Genomic DNA, 16,181 nt, shown 5'->3' with positions numbered 1-16,181 from the left:
CTTTCCTTTTCCTCCTATTCAATTTAGGGTTCAGTTCATTGTCTACCCTTAGTGACAGTTCAAAGTATATGTACTGACTGACAGACCTTTCATTCATTCTTTTTTCTTTTTTTAAAGCAATTGGGGTTAAGTAACTTGCTCAAGGTTACACGGACAGTTATTTTGTGTGGGTGCCAAGTATCTGAGGCCGGAACCGATCCCGGGTCTCCTAACACCGGGGCTGGCACTCTTACTCACTGCGCCACCTGGCTGCCCCATCATTCATTCTTAAGATAAATGAATTAAAAACAATTATTATGCATTAAAAAATTGTGTTAAGCTTACACAATAACACTTTATAGTTAGAAAGTATTTTACATGAATGCTCTCCTTTGAGCCTTACAACAAATTCTGAAGTAGGAAGGGAAATTAACAGCATTCTCAATTTACAGACACAGAAATTCACCAATTCTGAAAGTTCTGACATAAGATCACAGCTGGAAGAGACTTTAGAGAAAATGAGGTGAGGTGACTTGCCCAAGGCCATACAATTAATAAGTAGCACACCCAGGATTTGAACCTCGTCAGGTCTCTGATTCCAAATCCAGCATTCTTGCCGGTACACCAAGAGAAAAAGAACACACAACTTATTGATCAAAGAGATGTAAATCAAAACAACTCTGATATACTACATCACACCTATCAGATTGGCTAACATGACAAAACAGGAAAATGATAAATGATGGAGAAGATGTGGGAAAGTTGGAACACTAATTCACTGTTGGTGGAGTTGTGAGCTAATCCAACCATTCTGGAGAGCACTCTGGAACTTGTAATGGGAATGGGAATTTGAAGATCTTCCCTGCCCCTTAATTGACTGAGGGGGGAATTTGAAGACCTTTCCTGCTTTGAAAGTAAACTCTGCCCCCCTAAAAGGCTGAATGTAATTACATGGAGTCTGTGGAGGGAATTTGCTGAAGGGTGCAGCAGAGCCCACAGGAAGCTTCCCTGCTGTGAAGATAAACTCTGCCCCCTAATAGTCTGAATGCAGTCACATGGACCCTGTGGTGGGAGAAGTTTGCTGAAGGGAAGCAGAGCCCACAGGAACCTGGGAACCAGAGCCAGAGAGACAGTGGGAGAGAAAGGTGCTGAGTCAAGGAGATAGAGAGGTTTGTGAGTACTGATCTTGTACTAGTTTGTAGAAAGGCTGAAGGATGCTGTGGCTCTCAGTATTATTATGGCTTCTTAATATCTTTGGTACTATGATGTAACTGGCTTACTGATTTGGGGATTTGGTTTTCTGGTGTCTAAATAAATGCTTCGGTTCTGTCCTCTATATGGAGTGTTTGGTATATTTCGCAATCAAATGTCATGCAATATTTATAGTTGTGGTCTTTATCGTGATCATGGGTGCTGTAAATATTGCACAGGCACTACATTTGGCAACGAGGAATAGGACTGTGAAATGTCAGACCTCTTGTTGGAGGCAGAAGAGATTTAGAAGAAGAAATGGCTATCCCAGGATAAGAGGATTTGACTTATGCCTCCCTAGCAAGGGAGTGGTCTAAAAGAACAGGGCTCTGGGAAAACTGGGAACAGAGGCTATAGCAGGGAGAACCTAGAGATGTAGATTTAGATGTCTGCAAAGAGTATCAATAAAACCTGACAGAGAGCTGGAGGTAGTGAGTAGAAGAGGCTGGGTTTTACTAACGGGCTACTGTATTGTGTGTAAAAGCAGACACCAGTTGTTACAAGAGTTGGCTAAGTGCCAGCATTTGAGCCCTCCTTTAAGAAGGGAGCAAGCTGAGTCTCAGGCAGTAGGAGAGAGAACTGGAGAGTCTTTTGAAGTAGAGAGGGCTGTTGTAAATTTGGCTCAGAAAAAAGAAGAAAAAAAAGTAACAAGAGGAAAGTTCATACAGCTTTGGTAGAGTCTGAGCCTAATTGCTATGACAATGACTCCCAAGAAAGTCCTTGTGTTATACAGAATGATACAATGTTAAGTGACACATTGGTGAAGCTTTTACAAGGGCAGAAGCTTACCCCACACTGAGAAGACAGGAGAGTCAGGAAGGGCAAGCAGTGTTCAAAGAGATACTTGAGGATTTCACTCAACAGGAGATTACTGATCTTTTGAGCAGATTCACCCAAAGAATGGGAGAATCCTTAGTGTCTTGGATGATAAGAATCACTGACAAAGGAGCTGGAGGAGTAGTGACAGAGTGGATTGCTTGAAATTTATAAGTATTTTCCGGAATCCTTTTGTGCAGCAAGCTTTTAGAGACTTTCATTTGGCAGGAGGTTAACAACAGAACAATCTGTTAGCTTTAGCTACTGATAGATGCAATAGAATGTATCCTGCTGATTCTATGTGGCCTAGTGGAGAAAGACCCTGGTACTCACTTAGAGACTGCCTGAGAAAGTTGAAAGAAGTAATGAAAACTGCTAATCATGGTTGGAGATGCAGATACATTATCCTGAAATTCCCTTAGCAAGTTCTTCATATAAATATTATGTTGAAGACAGCTCCTCCTACCTATAAGCACCTACTTCTGACTCTACTAATTGGTGAAATAGGGCACCCTCTTTCAGAGGTGCTGGATAAGATGTCACAGCTAAGTGACTTAGGAGAATGGGAAAATGATAGACTTCCTTGAGTGAGAAGAGTAAATAGCCGGTGGGTTCAAATTCAGAATAGATTGACAAGAAGAGAACTGTTTATTGCTCTATTGATAGCAGGGGCTGATTTTAGAAAAAAATGGATGGTATTCCAATTAATGAACTATACAAAACGTATCAAGAAATGGGCTTCATGTTAGACAGAAGAGAGAAATGAGAACTGTCCACACAGATGCTCCTGATTCATTGTATCCAAGTTTGTCACACCTTCAGGGGGACTCAGATTAAAGAAAGTGCTGGGATAGGTGGAAGTGGTGAATGTGCTGAACCTGTGGCAGTGTATCAAGCCATTGGAAGAGTGAGGAAGACAGCGTCATATATTCTCCTGTGAATGAGTTATGATAGTGAGTTCATGAATTCCAGAGGCACTACCGATCCTATATTTATCTCTTTTTGGCTTTTTGTCTGTTAAACTTGTGTGTGAGATGTGTTTCTTTCAGGCTCAATACCCTCCACCTGTCAATGCCTGATAGCTTAAACTGGATGTCACCCCCTGTCCATTACTGTGATGTGCCACCTATGGACCTGGCATCAACCAAGTTTCAGATGACAGCTAAAGAACTGACCTTTCAAATGAGACCTCCTGGATCTGGCGTTGACCAAGCTCTGAATGACAGCTAAAGAACTGAACTCTCAAATGGGACCTCTTGGGGCAGGGACAGCTCTATGTCCAATTTCAGTTTGAAGTAACTTTAAAGAATAGATCTTCACCCCTTAACCTAAGATTCTGAGCTCCATTTGTTTGAGGGGGGAAGGATAGGGCGATTGTGCCCAAGCCCCACCCTAAGCTACTGTTTTATGTGCAAAGTTTTTCTATTATCACTGTTATATTGTTGCAAAATTCTGTTGACACCGGTTTCTCCGCCAGTTATCCCTAAACTCTCATTTATTGTGAATAATACATTCGCTATGTAAGGGACATGAAAGATCTTGGGGCCGAATGTAATGGGAATGGGAATTTGAAGATCGTCCCTGCCCCTTAATTGACTGAAGGGGGAATTTGAAGACCTTCCCTGCCTTGAAAGTAAACTCTGCCCCCTAAAAGGCTGAATGTAATCACATGGAGCTTGTGATGGAGGGAATTTGCTGAAGGGTGCAGCAGAGCCCACAGGAAGCTTCCCTGCTGTGAAGATAAACTCTGCCCCCTAATAGTCTGAATGCAGTCACATGGACCCTGTGATGGGAGAAGTTTGCTGAAGAGAAGCAGAGCCCACAGGAACCTGGGAACCAGAGGCAGAGAGACAGTGGGAGACAGAGGTGCTGAGTCAAGGAGATAGAGAGGTTTATGAGTACTGATCTTGTACTAGTTTGTAGAAAGGCTGAAGGATGCTGTGGCTCTCAGTATTATTATGGCTTCTTAATATCTTTGGTACTATGACAGAATTGGCTTACTGGTTTGGGGATTTGGTTTTCTGGTGTCTAAATGCTTCAGTTCTGTCCTCTACATGGGAGAGTTTGGTATATTTTGTGATCGAATGCCATGCAATATTTACAGTCATGGTCTTTATTGGGATCATGGCTGCTGTAAATATTGCATTGGTGCTACAGAACTATGCCCAAAGGGTTATAAAAACGTGCATACCTTTTGACCCAGCAATACCACTTCTAGGGCTGTATCCCAAAGAGATCATAAAAATGGGGAAGGAACCCACATGTACAAAAATATTTATAGCAGCTCTTTATGTGGTGGTCAAGAACTGGAAAATGAGGGGATGATCATCAATTGGGGAATGGCTGAACAAGCTGTGGTATAGGAATGTAATGGAATACTATTATGTGATAAGAAATGATAAACAGGCAGGTTTTAGAAAAACCTGGAAAGACTTATGTGAACTGATGCTGAGTGAAATGAGCAGAACTAGGAGAACATTATACACAGTAACAACCACGATGTGCAAGAACTAACTTTGATAGACTTAGCCCTTCTCAGCAATGCAAGGACTTAAAACAATTCCAAAGAACTCATGATAGAAAATGTTATCCACATCCGGAGAAAGAACTATGGAGGGGTGACTAGGTGGCACAGTGAATAGAAACCGGTCTTGGAGTCAGGAGGACCTGAGTTCAAATCAGGCCTCTGGCACTTAATACTTACTAGCCGTGTGACCTTGGGCAAGTCACTTCACCCCAACTGTCCTGCCTTCCCCCCTCCAAAATAAAGTAGAAAAAAAAATAAAGAACGAACTATGGAGTCTAAATGCAAAGTGAAGCAGACTATTTTCTTTTTTTGCTTTGTTTTTTTTTCCTTCTCATGGTTCCTCTCATTTGTTCTAATTCTTCTATACGACTAGACTAACGTGAAAGTATGTTTAATAGGAATGTATATGTAGAGCCTATATCAGATTGCATGATGTGTTGGGAAGGGGGAGGGGACATAGAGGGAGGAAATTTAAAGCTTATGGAAGTGAATGTTGAAGTCAAAAATAAACTTAAAAAAGAACACAGCTACCAACAATATTCTTGTCACAATCCTTATTAATTCTAATTTTTACTGAAAACTTAAGCTGTGCATACCATTAAAAAAATAGTTTGCACTGAGATTAAGATTCAACATATATTTAGAGGCCATTTTTCAATCCCACAAATGCTGAAAGACAAAAAGAGTTCCATTTTCCCTTTCACTTACTGATTCACTGATACAATTAATTATTAGCCTTCACACTGACTGGTCAGACCCAAAAACACCTCCTTTCTTAATGCTGATATTAAAATTCATTTCTAACATCCAATGCTGTGTACTTTTGTCACTGAGTTCTTTAATACATGAAGTGAATAGGTAAAACCTCTTCTTGAAGTCTTATTTCCCAGGACATGGATTTAGTGCCTTGGAATAGTCAACATGTTCCCCAGGATGCTACCCTTAAATGTATCTAACACATCTCATTATAAAATTTTCACGTGAGTAACCTATCTGAAAAATAAAGGCAAATGACAGTCAATCTAATTCATCTGTTCACAGATGTTCTTAGAAAAAATATAGGCTGTTTCACTATTAGATTCCAAATTATGTGTCAGAAACCAACTCCTATTTTTATAACCCTTTAAAGTTTACAAGGTATCTTCCTCACAACTATGGCTGAATCTCAAGGCTCTGTCCTAAACTTTCTTTTCTCTACATTCTGGTTTTTTTTTTTTTGCTTTTTTTTGGGGGGGGAAGGGCAATTGGGATTAAGTGACTTGCCCAAGGTCACACGGCTAGTTTTTGTGTTAAGTGTCTGAGGCCAGATTTGAACTCAGGTCCTCCTGACTCCAGCTGGTGCTCTATTCACTGTGCCACCCAACCACTCCTTCACTAACTAATATGGATTTAATTTGTCATGTCTATTCTGATGACTCCCACATTCACTCTCCAGTATGAAGTTCTTTTCTGAACTCCAGTAGTGAATATACAACTATTGGACATATCAAACTGGATATCCTATAGGTATCTCAAACTCAACATCTCCAAAAGAGAATTCATTCACTTACCCTCCAAGCCCACCTTTCTTCCAAATTTCTCTATTTTTGTTAAAGGCATGTCCGTCCTTCCAGTCAACCAACTTCTCAACCTCAGATTCATCCTTAACTCCTCTCCACATAGCCTGTCTGTTATAAAGTCTTGTCCATTGTACCTCCAGAACATTTCTGAGGTGTCCCCTTCTCTCCATTCACACAGCCACCACAGTAGTTCAAGCCTTCATCATTTCTTGCCTTAGCTATTACCATATCTTCCTTTTTTTTTTTTTTTGCCTTTTGGAGGGCAGTTGGGGATAAGTAACTTGCCCAAGGTAACATGGCTAGTTTTTTTGTGTGTTAAATGTCTGAGGCCAGATCCAAACTCAGGTCCTCCTGACTACGGGGCTGGTGCTTTACTCACTGAGCCACCTAGCTGCCCCATATCTTCCTAATTGATCTCTCTGCCTCAAATCTCTTCACTCTTCAATCCATTCTTCATAAAAATCAGGTAACAAGTTAGTGTTCCTAAAGCACAGCTCTGAAAATATCAATCCCATGATCAATATTTATCTCCAATGTCTACCTATCACCTCTAGGATCAAGTTAAAACCCCTCTCATATGTAAAGCCCATCAAAACATAGCTACAGCTGAAGTAGCTGATACTAGACTTCATTTTTTACTACATCAGTCTCCAAGTGAACATATGAGGATTCTGACTTTTTCTTGCATGATCTTCAAATGGGAGTTGTTTCCATTCCCTACTATGACTGTGAAAGTCCACACCAAGGGATATTAATGTTGGAGATCATACTGATCTCAAGCCTACTGCTTTGGCACATAAGTGCAGGGTGGACTCTGTCTCCTGTTGTCTCCCAGGGCCCTAAGAAGTACAAGGCTAGCCCCTGCCCAACACAGTAACTTCTAGGAATAGGTTCTAGTTTTGTACTTACGGTACAAGGACAGAGTCTGGTCTTGAATACTGAAGCTCACACTAGTTTACAACTCCCCTCTTTAAACTCTTTGATTCCCTGGTAGAATTGCCTCTATCAGCTTCTGCATTTACTTGAGAATTGGCAGAACCCTGTTACCAGCTTGAGCAGAGGCCCGTTCCCAGGCTCCAGCAGCTTCTGGTAGTCTTTTTGCAGTTCTGAACTAGACAGAGATTATTTCTGCTAATGGTAGTTTTTTTCTCTTTATCACTGGTCTTTTAGGGTCTCTTTTCTCATATTTTCTTTTTTTTAATAATTTATGTTTTTATTTTTATTTTATTTTTAGTTTACATCTTTCATTTCCACAAGATTTTGAGTTCCAAATTTTTTCCCCATTTTCCCCTACCCACCACCCCAAAACAGTGATCCCACTGAATATTCCCTCCCCCAATCTGCTCTCTCCTATGCCTTCCCCCATCCCCCATCTGACTTTCCAGTATGGCATGGTGGATCTCTATACTGCAGTGCCTGTATATCTTATTTCCCAGTTACATGTAAAATAATAATAATAATAATAATAATAATAATAATAATAATAATGCATATTTTTAAACATTTTATTTTAAACCTTTGAATTCCAGATTCCTTCCCTACCTCCCTTGTCACCCCCATCTTTACTGTGAAGACAAGCAATTCAACATAGACTGCACTTGGGTAGCCACGCAAAACATTTCCATAGTAGATATATTGTGATAGACTGACTATATTTCCCTTCATCCCATCCCATGCCCCACTTATTCTATTCTCTACTTTGATCCTGTCCCTTTTCAAAAGTTGGTGCTTCCAACTTCCCTCCCCCCTAGCCTGCCCTCCCTTCCATCATACCCCTTTCATCCCCTTCCCCCCTACTCTCCTGTAGGGTGAGATACCCTATTTAGTGTGTAAGTGATTCTCTCCCTAAGCCAAATTCATTGAGAATAAGGTTGACCCATTCCCTTTTGCCTTCCTGCTCTTGTCCTCCATTGTAACAGTTTTCCCTTGCCTCTTCGATATGAGATAATTTACCCCATTCTATCTCTCCAAATCTCCTCTCATTATATTCCTCTCTCACCTCTTAATTTCACCTTTTAAGTATCATCCCTTTCTATTCAACTGGTCCTGTACCCTCTGTCTATGTATACCTGTACACATATGTACACATTCTCACGTATACATTCATATACCCTCCTATATAAATATATATGTATGCATACATATATATGCATTTCTATTCCCTTCAACTATTCTCATACTGAGAAAAGTTTCATCAATTACAATTATCGTTTTTCCATGTAGGAATGTAAATAGTTCAACTTTGATAAGTTCCTTATGATTTCTTTTCTCTGTTTACCTTCTCATAGCTTCTCTTGCTTCTTGCAAATGAATGTCAAATGTTCTATTCAACTCTGGATTTTTCATCAAGAATGCTTGAAAGTCCTCTATTTCATTGAATGACCCTGAAACATGATATTCAGTTTTGCTGGGTAGGTGATTCTTGGTTTTAATCCCAGTTCCTTTGACCTCTGGAATATCATATTCCAAGCCCTTCAATCCCTCAGTGTAGAAGTTGTCAGATCCTGGGTTATCCTGATTGTGTTTCCACAATATTCAAATTGTTTCTTCCTGGCTGCTTGTAATATTCTCTCCTTAATCTGGGAATTCCGGAACCTGGCTATAATATTCCTAGGAGTTTTCTTTTGGGCATCTTTTTCTGAAGGTGATAGGTGGATTCTTTCAATCTCTATTTTGCCCTGTGGTTCTAAAACATCAGGGTAATTTTCCTTGAGAATTTCTTGGAGGATGATTTCTAGGTTCTTTTTTTAATCATGGCTTTCAGGTGGTCCAATAATTTTTAATATATCTCTCTTGGATCTATTCTCCAGGTCAGTGGTTTTTTCAATGAGATATTTCATATTACCTTCTATTTTTTTCATTTGTTTGGCTCTGTTTAATAGTATCTTGATTTCTCATAAAGTCACTAGCTTCCATTTGCTCCAATCTAATTCTGAAGGAATGATTCTCTTCAGTGAGCTTTTGAGATTCTTTTTCCATCTGACAAATTCAGCTTTTTAAGGCATTCTTTTCCTCATTGGCTTTTGAGCCTCTTTTGCCATTAAGTTGTTGACTCTCATTTTATAATTTTCTTGCATCATTCTCATTTCTCTTCCCAATTTTTCCTCCATTTCTCTTATTTGGTTTTCAAAATCCTTCTTAAGTTCCTCTATGGCCTGTAAGCAGGTTATTCTTTTCTTGGAAGCTTCTGGTGCAAGAGTTCTGACTTTGCTGTCTTCCTCCTGTTCCATGCTTTGATGCTTTTTGTGCCCCCCAAAAGGAGTGTAAAGTTGGATTGCTCTGCTTGCTTTGCTTCCTATGCCTGCTCATGGTGCCACTCAATTACTTAACTTCTGAGCTTTTTGCCACAGTAGAACTCTGCTAACAGATGGGGAGCTTTGTCCCAATGGCTGGGGTTTTCTCAGGTGCCAGAGCTATTAGTTGGGTGCCTTCTCTGAAGCCTCCCCACACTCTGGCAAACTGGTCATGCACCCTAGGACCTCCACACTAGACAGCTATCCAGATCCAAGCAGGTTAAAGCAAGAGCAATTACCACTCAGACTGGTTGCTGAAATCTGCAGTCCAGGAGCTCAGAAGCAGCCACATGGCGGCAGCTGCACAGCCACAGCCTCTTCTCGCCCTGGGGGCAAAGGCCAACCACACTCCTGAATTACCAGTTCAAAAGTCCACACTGTACTGACCTCTCACTTTGCCCTTAGCTTCTATGAGTTGATAATTCTGGAAACTGCCACAGCTGCTGGTGATCTGAAGTCCCTCCAGCCTGAGGCTGGTTGTGGCCTCCCTGAGGCCAAAACCTCCGGCTCATATGGGACTGGGCTCGGCTCCCAGAGTGCTGAGCTGGCCCCTTTCTGCCAGCCTGCTGGACTGTCTTCAGTGGGAGGTTAGCTTCTCTCTGTCATTTTGTTGGCTCTGTAGCCAGCTCCATCTAGTCCCAGCCCTGCAGTGATAGGCCTGGCAATGGCCCTTATGGTTGGTAGGTCAACTTGCTGCCATGTTGATCAGGCCTCGTCAGGGCCTCTGTGCCAGCCTCCTTCATCTTCCCGGCCTCTGCGCCGGCCCCCATCATCTTCCGGGCCTCCTCTCATATTTTCTAGAGTTTATCTGGAAGAGCTAGCTTCTCTATCACCATCTTAATCAGAAATATATAATTTAAAATTTGAAGTTATTTCTCATAATAGTATTAATTCAGAAATCCCAAACAGCTTTCTGTAAAAGTCAAAATTAGCAAGATTTTTAAAAATAAGACATGATTAGAAAATATATTGAGTTTCTATACCATAATTTTTAAAGGATATCTTCTGTATTTTTTTCCTTCTATTTTTCTCTACTAGCTCACTTCTCAAATTCAGGTTTTAAAGCAAAAATCGGTAAGAAACAATTACTTGTGGAAACATGTACATTTGAAAGGCTTTTGATTGATGCATCATCTGCTACATCTACCACTGTTGGTCACCTTTTCACTCCTAGATACTGTTTTATCTCTGGACTTTCCTGACACTGCTTTCTCTTCACTCTGATTCTCCTGTTATCTAACTGTTCTTTCTCATTTCTGTTGCTGATTTGTCATCTAGATGATACTATGTGGGTGATCCCCAAGGCTCTGTACTAGGCCTTCCTCTGGTGTCCCAATACACTTTTTTTTCTTGGTGACCTCATCAACTCCCATGTGTTTATCATCTCTAGGAACATGACTCATCACATAGCTCACCTTTGAGTTTCAATACTATATTACCAATTACCTATTAGATATTTCAAACTGGATGTCTTGGCAATATCTCAAAATTAACACATTATTAAACTTTCTGGTCCCTTTTCTTCCTGATTCACTATCTCATTCCACTTAGAAACTACTCCAAGACTTCTCTCCTCAGATCTACCACACCAACTTTGACTTCACCTCTCTCAGATGAGGACACTGCCTCCTATTTTACTGAGAAAACAGAGATTATTCAATAAGAGATACCTCTTCTCCCCTTTTCTTCATTTTAAAACCCTTTACATCATCCTCCACTTCCTCTTCCTTTCTGCCAGTCTCTAACAATAAGGTGGCCCTTTTGGCCAACTCTAACCTATCAACATGTGCCCTTGATCTCATCTTCTCCTATCTTCTCCAGAAGAAAGTAACTTCAATTATTTCTTCTTTCTCTCTAATCCTCATCTTCTCCTTACTACCTTTAAACATACCCAAGTCTCCCAAATACTTGGACCCCACAATTACCTCAAGCTATCTTATCAAGCTACCTTAAATCTCTCCTTTTTCTCAACCAAAAACCTATGTACCCTTGTTGTTTCTATTTTCTCTCCTTCCATTCTGTCTCCTTCATTAGAATGTTAAGCTCTTTGTTCATAGGTCTTAATTTCTTTTCAGTCTCTTTGGTATTTTCTCCATCTTTAGCTACCTTATATGCTTCTCATAACTGGGATACTTCTACCATGAATCTATCTCAGCATTTGGTCCAATCCACTTGCTTTTTCCTCCTATCTTTGTTCTTTTTAATATGCTTTCTACCTCCCCTAAAAGCACATGGGAAACTGTGATATTCCAAGTCTAAATGAGATAGCACAACTGTTCTTGATAGTGAAAAGCTTATAATAATTTTAATAATCTTTGTATAGCCTTTCCACTCTCCTTCTGTTTGTTGTTCAGTTTCCATTTTCATACTTAAGAGACCCTGGGGATGAATTTACCTAGCTTTTTTTTTGGGGGGGGGGGAGCTTTTTTTTTTTGGTCCTCCTAATATAAGCAACTGATTTACATTAAACCTCTGTATAAAAATATTAAAATGACATTCCATATCATTTCTGTTGTTTACTTATAATTTTTCATCATCAAATATTAGTTTAAATAGTTAAAGATTAAATTATGTTTCAATTTTATGTCATTGTTTTCTCATAATTTTTTTTTTACTTATGCTGAACTTTCAGGAGGGAAAAATAGAACTCTTTCTTATCTTTCAACATCTACAGCACTGACAAATCATCTCTAAATATCTCTTCAAACTTAATGACTCCAATATTACAAATTGGTGTTTGTAGGCTGAATATAAACAATATAGCTGAATCAGACAAAACTCCTACCTTAATAACTAAGCTTTTTTCTTTCTCTAAAAATATAAACTATTTCATTTTGGGAACTTAACACAAGACGAAGAGTCATTCCAATGTGTAAGTGGTCAAATTATATGAACAGTTCTAAAAAGAAGAATTGCAACCTATTAACAAATACTGTCCTAACTCCCAAGTAATAATATGAATGTGAATCAAAACAATGTCAAGGATTTACCTCCCATCCAGAAAATTCACAAATGGGAAAAAAAAGTTTCATATATAAGAAATATTCAAAATAGCAATTTCTGTAGTGGCCAAGAATGGTCGAACAAATTGTCCTTCATAAATGTAACGAAATATTAGTACACAATAAGAGTAACAAAACATTCTGAGATGAATGGGAACTTATATGAACTGATGTTGAGGGAAATATTCAAGATAAAAAAAATTAAGTACAGTGACTATGGAACACAGTAGGAGGAAAAAAATAAACACAAAATGGAAAGATGTGACTGATAACTGGTTTTGCTGAACTGCTGTTTTTCTCTCTAATTCTTTGCTATAAGACACTTTGATAGGCAGGGAAGGGTGGAGTGATATGTTCAGAAATGAAGATGATATAAAGCAATTTGTATATAACAGTGATGAAAATTAAAAGTAGCTCTAAAACATTTTAAACAAGCTGATTAAACATCAATTTCAAGAGATTCCTAAGTAAGATGGAATAACAAATATTTCAATTATGTTCTGACCTGGGTACTCTTGGATCATGCCACGTGCTCACACCAGTCTGAGTATGTAGAAAATAGACTTGACCTTGCTGTGTTGTCCTCTGCTCTATAAATCAAGAAATATAAATAATAAAACACAAAACCATAAGGCAGACATTAAAAAGATATCTCTATGTACTAACAGGCTATTAAATTACAAGAAGTCTCCAAATAACAATTGGTTTATGCTACAAAATCTGATTTGGAAGTTTAATGTTGAGAATTCAGAACACATTCTTCTACATAAAAACAAAGTTACAAATAAGCTTAAATTTTTAAGCTAACCCTCAATAAACCTACAAGAGACAGATACAGCACTTTTGCAATAAATATTTTTAAAATACTATTAATTTTGCAATGAATATTTACAAAATACTATTAAAGAAAATCCCTAAAATTTTCTAAGAAAGTACTTTTGCTTGGTTACTAGTGCTTTAAGATAAGAGAGAGATAAAAATAGGGGTGGCTAGGTGGCGCAGTGAATAGAGCACCGGCCCTGGAATCAGGAGGACCTGAATTCCAATATGGCCTCAGACACTTAACACTTACTAGGTGTGTGACCTTGGGCAAGTCACTTAACCCCAATTGCCCTGCCTTCCCCCACTCCAAAAAGCAAAAGAGAGAGAGAGAGAGAGAGAGAGAGAGAGAGAGAGAGAGAGAGAGAGAGAGAGAGAGAGAGAGAGAGAAACAGCACTGGGGTACTTTAAAAGTTTTTAGAGGCTCATAGTATTGATGTTTTAAGTTTATATTTTACTAAGCAATGCCTGTCTTCCCTTTTACTTAACAGAGATGTATTACTATCAGTACTTGGGAATGACCAGTTTGGGTTCACAGAATGCAGGAAGAACAGAGAGAGAGAGAGGAAGATTTTACTGAGGTAACTGGACAAGAATTAAAAGAGAGAGGAGAATCAAAAAGAATATCTGCATAAATGTGGAAAAGCTCCTTAAGGTAGAATTTTTGAAAGCTAAGAGGAAAGCAAAATAATGCAACATGGCCTGAGCACAATACTTAGGGGAAAGAAGGGTAGCAACAGAGTAGGTAGGACAGTTTCTTTTATTAACCACCAGATGGCACCCCCGACCTAGTACAACTTACTTGAAGTCTACAGAAGAGAATGAAATGTGTACCCTTTTAAGTAGGTGAGAATGAATAAGGCCAGCTTATGTTAAAAGATACGTGAACTAAGTATTCATACTCTGAATCTTTATCACTTGAAGAGTAAGTTTATTTAATGACTAGAAAACAAATTACATTTCTGAAGGAATTGTGTTTGATTAATATACATGATCTGAAATTATCCTTAGAGAAAAAAATAAGTGCTCGTCTGTAAAATCAATGGTATAGTTTAAGGATACCAAGATCCTTCCAACTCTACATTCTTGAAGAGGCCCAAAGACATCAGAAAGGTGACCGCATGACTCGCAAATGAATTGGATTTAAGTGAGGAAGGGTTGTGCAAAGTCACCAGCCTCACTTTCTCCTCTGGAGCTATCTAGGTCCAGTGGCAAGATATAGATCAGGATACCTAAAGATAGCCCCCTATGAACCTGTTATACAAGGTCTTTCCTGATTCCTACAATACTCAAAGTACCAAAAATATAGCAAAAAAAAAACATGCACACAGCTGACTTTAGGCCCAGAACACCAGGATCAAGTCCCATTTCTAATACACACAGTTTGTGTGATCATGGAAATGTCACTTAACCTCTCATTGAGAGCTCTAGGCAATCCCATAAAACTTCAAGTGGTAGAGAAGATGCCAACCTGTACCTCCTTACTAGGGAATTTTCTATACTAGTGAAATACCAGGTCTAGTCCTTAGAGTGACTTGCCCATCTGGTGCTTCATAAACATTTGCTGAATATTTAAAGAAAACAAACTGGAGTTTCTTCATCCTATTTGCTCCCTTACTCTCCATTCATCTCTGTGTGCTATCTAGGACCAATCTAACTAGAGGTTTTCTCATTTATACCAGGTAAAGCACTAGTTTACATTTCTCTAGAGGAAGAAGGTAATTATTTCTTCTTAAAACACTTTTTCTGAGTCTAAATCTGTATTTTTTTAACCCTACTGTGGAAGATATCTCCATACTACTGTATTTCTCATTCACAAAAGTGACAGATTTAATATATACAATACTAAGTTTCCTAATTAAGACACAGTTGCTAAGATGAATGTCTGTAATATGGGCAATAATAATATTTTCCATTGTATCTATTATTTTTGCCATAGGTAAAGTATTTTTATGGCAATTTTGTGAGAATAACAGAAAAAAAAACTTAAACACAAACTTACTGCTAAAAAACTTTGTTTCAGTTATGACTTAGCCCAAAATCAAATTAGAAGAGTTTTAAATCTATTAATTATGAATCATTATATTAATGGAGTATGAATCATCAAACATTAAATCACTAAACTTCAAAGTATGAAGGAAAAAGGGGGAAATATGGGCATTAAAAGCTGAGGAAAAGCAAAAACATGTCTGAACATATAAAATTTCATCTTAAAAACCTACCAAATTTGGTAATTTGTTTCTTAAGGAATCAAAAAGAAAAAATGGAGAAGATAAATTCTATGCCAGATTGCCTGCAAATTTTCTAGCTTCAAAGCAATATATAAAATTATATGGAAAAAACTGATCATAACTTTAACCAAATAACAAAAAAAAATCACAAATAACTAAAAATGTTTTATATTAATAGCTTAGTGTTCACAATCTCCAGGTCAAAGAAACCAGCAAGTGCTAGTACATAGAATAGTAACTCATTTACACCAAAAAATTTCATAAATTAGGCAATTATGGACTATAATATAGCAAAAATCGTTAAAGTTAATCCATCTTTTGCCAGACCAAAAAATTAAAGAATATTTGTCTTAATTAACAATAACAGATTAAACAATTTTTTTTTTAAATAAAAGAAAGAATCTGGTTATTGATAAATTGGTTTTTGCTTGAGGGTCTTCCAATCTTGTTAACAAATTGTTAGAAAATACTAAAATTTCAACGTCAGGATTAAAGAAACAGCACTTCCACAAAATATTTTAAACTTTGAAAAATATGCTCAAACTTAAAAAAAGACAGTGAATGACTATTAGCTAATTAATATTTTTATTAGAAATGTCCATAAGAAAGTACTATTAAAATTATGTATTTCAGAAAAAACTAAAAGTAACTGAAATTGCTTCAATACTCATGATCACAATTTTCAGTTTTATGGTATAGTAACA

At 38.2% G+C, this 16,181-nt stretch overlaps 1 protein-coding gene across 3 annotated transcripts in view; it reads right to left on the bottom strand.

The window, feature by feature from the left end:
* Positions 1–16,181, bottom strand: part of SMURF2 (SMAD specific E3 ubiquitin protein ligase 2) — a 178,785-nt gene that overhangs the window by 53,362 nt on the left and 109,242 nt on the right. For all 3 annotated transcript variants that reach the window (XM_069063949.1, XM_069063951.1, XM_069063950.1), the window contains one exon: positions 12,933–13,017. In XM_069063949.1, the coding sequence (XP_068920050.1) occupies positions 12,933–13,017 (85 nt within the window). The remainder of the gene's footprint in view (positions 1–12,932; positions 13,018–16,181) is intronic.

Source organism: Petaurus breviceps, unplaced genomic scaffold (assembly GCF_028583685.1).
Source record: "Petaurus breviceps papuanus isolate PSGF00001 unplaced genomic scaffold, PetGlider_PUasm1.0 90617, whole genome shotgun sequence".
NCBI classification, from domain to species: Eukaryota; Metazoa; Chordata; class Mammalia; order Diprotodontia; family Petauridae; genus Petaurus; species Petaurus breviceps.
Note: the sequence above shows the minus strand (reverse complement) of the source record. Positions and strands in the feature narration are given on the sequence as shown.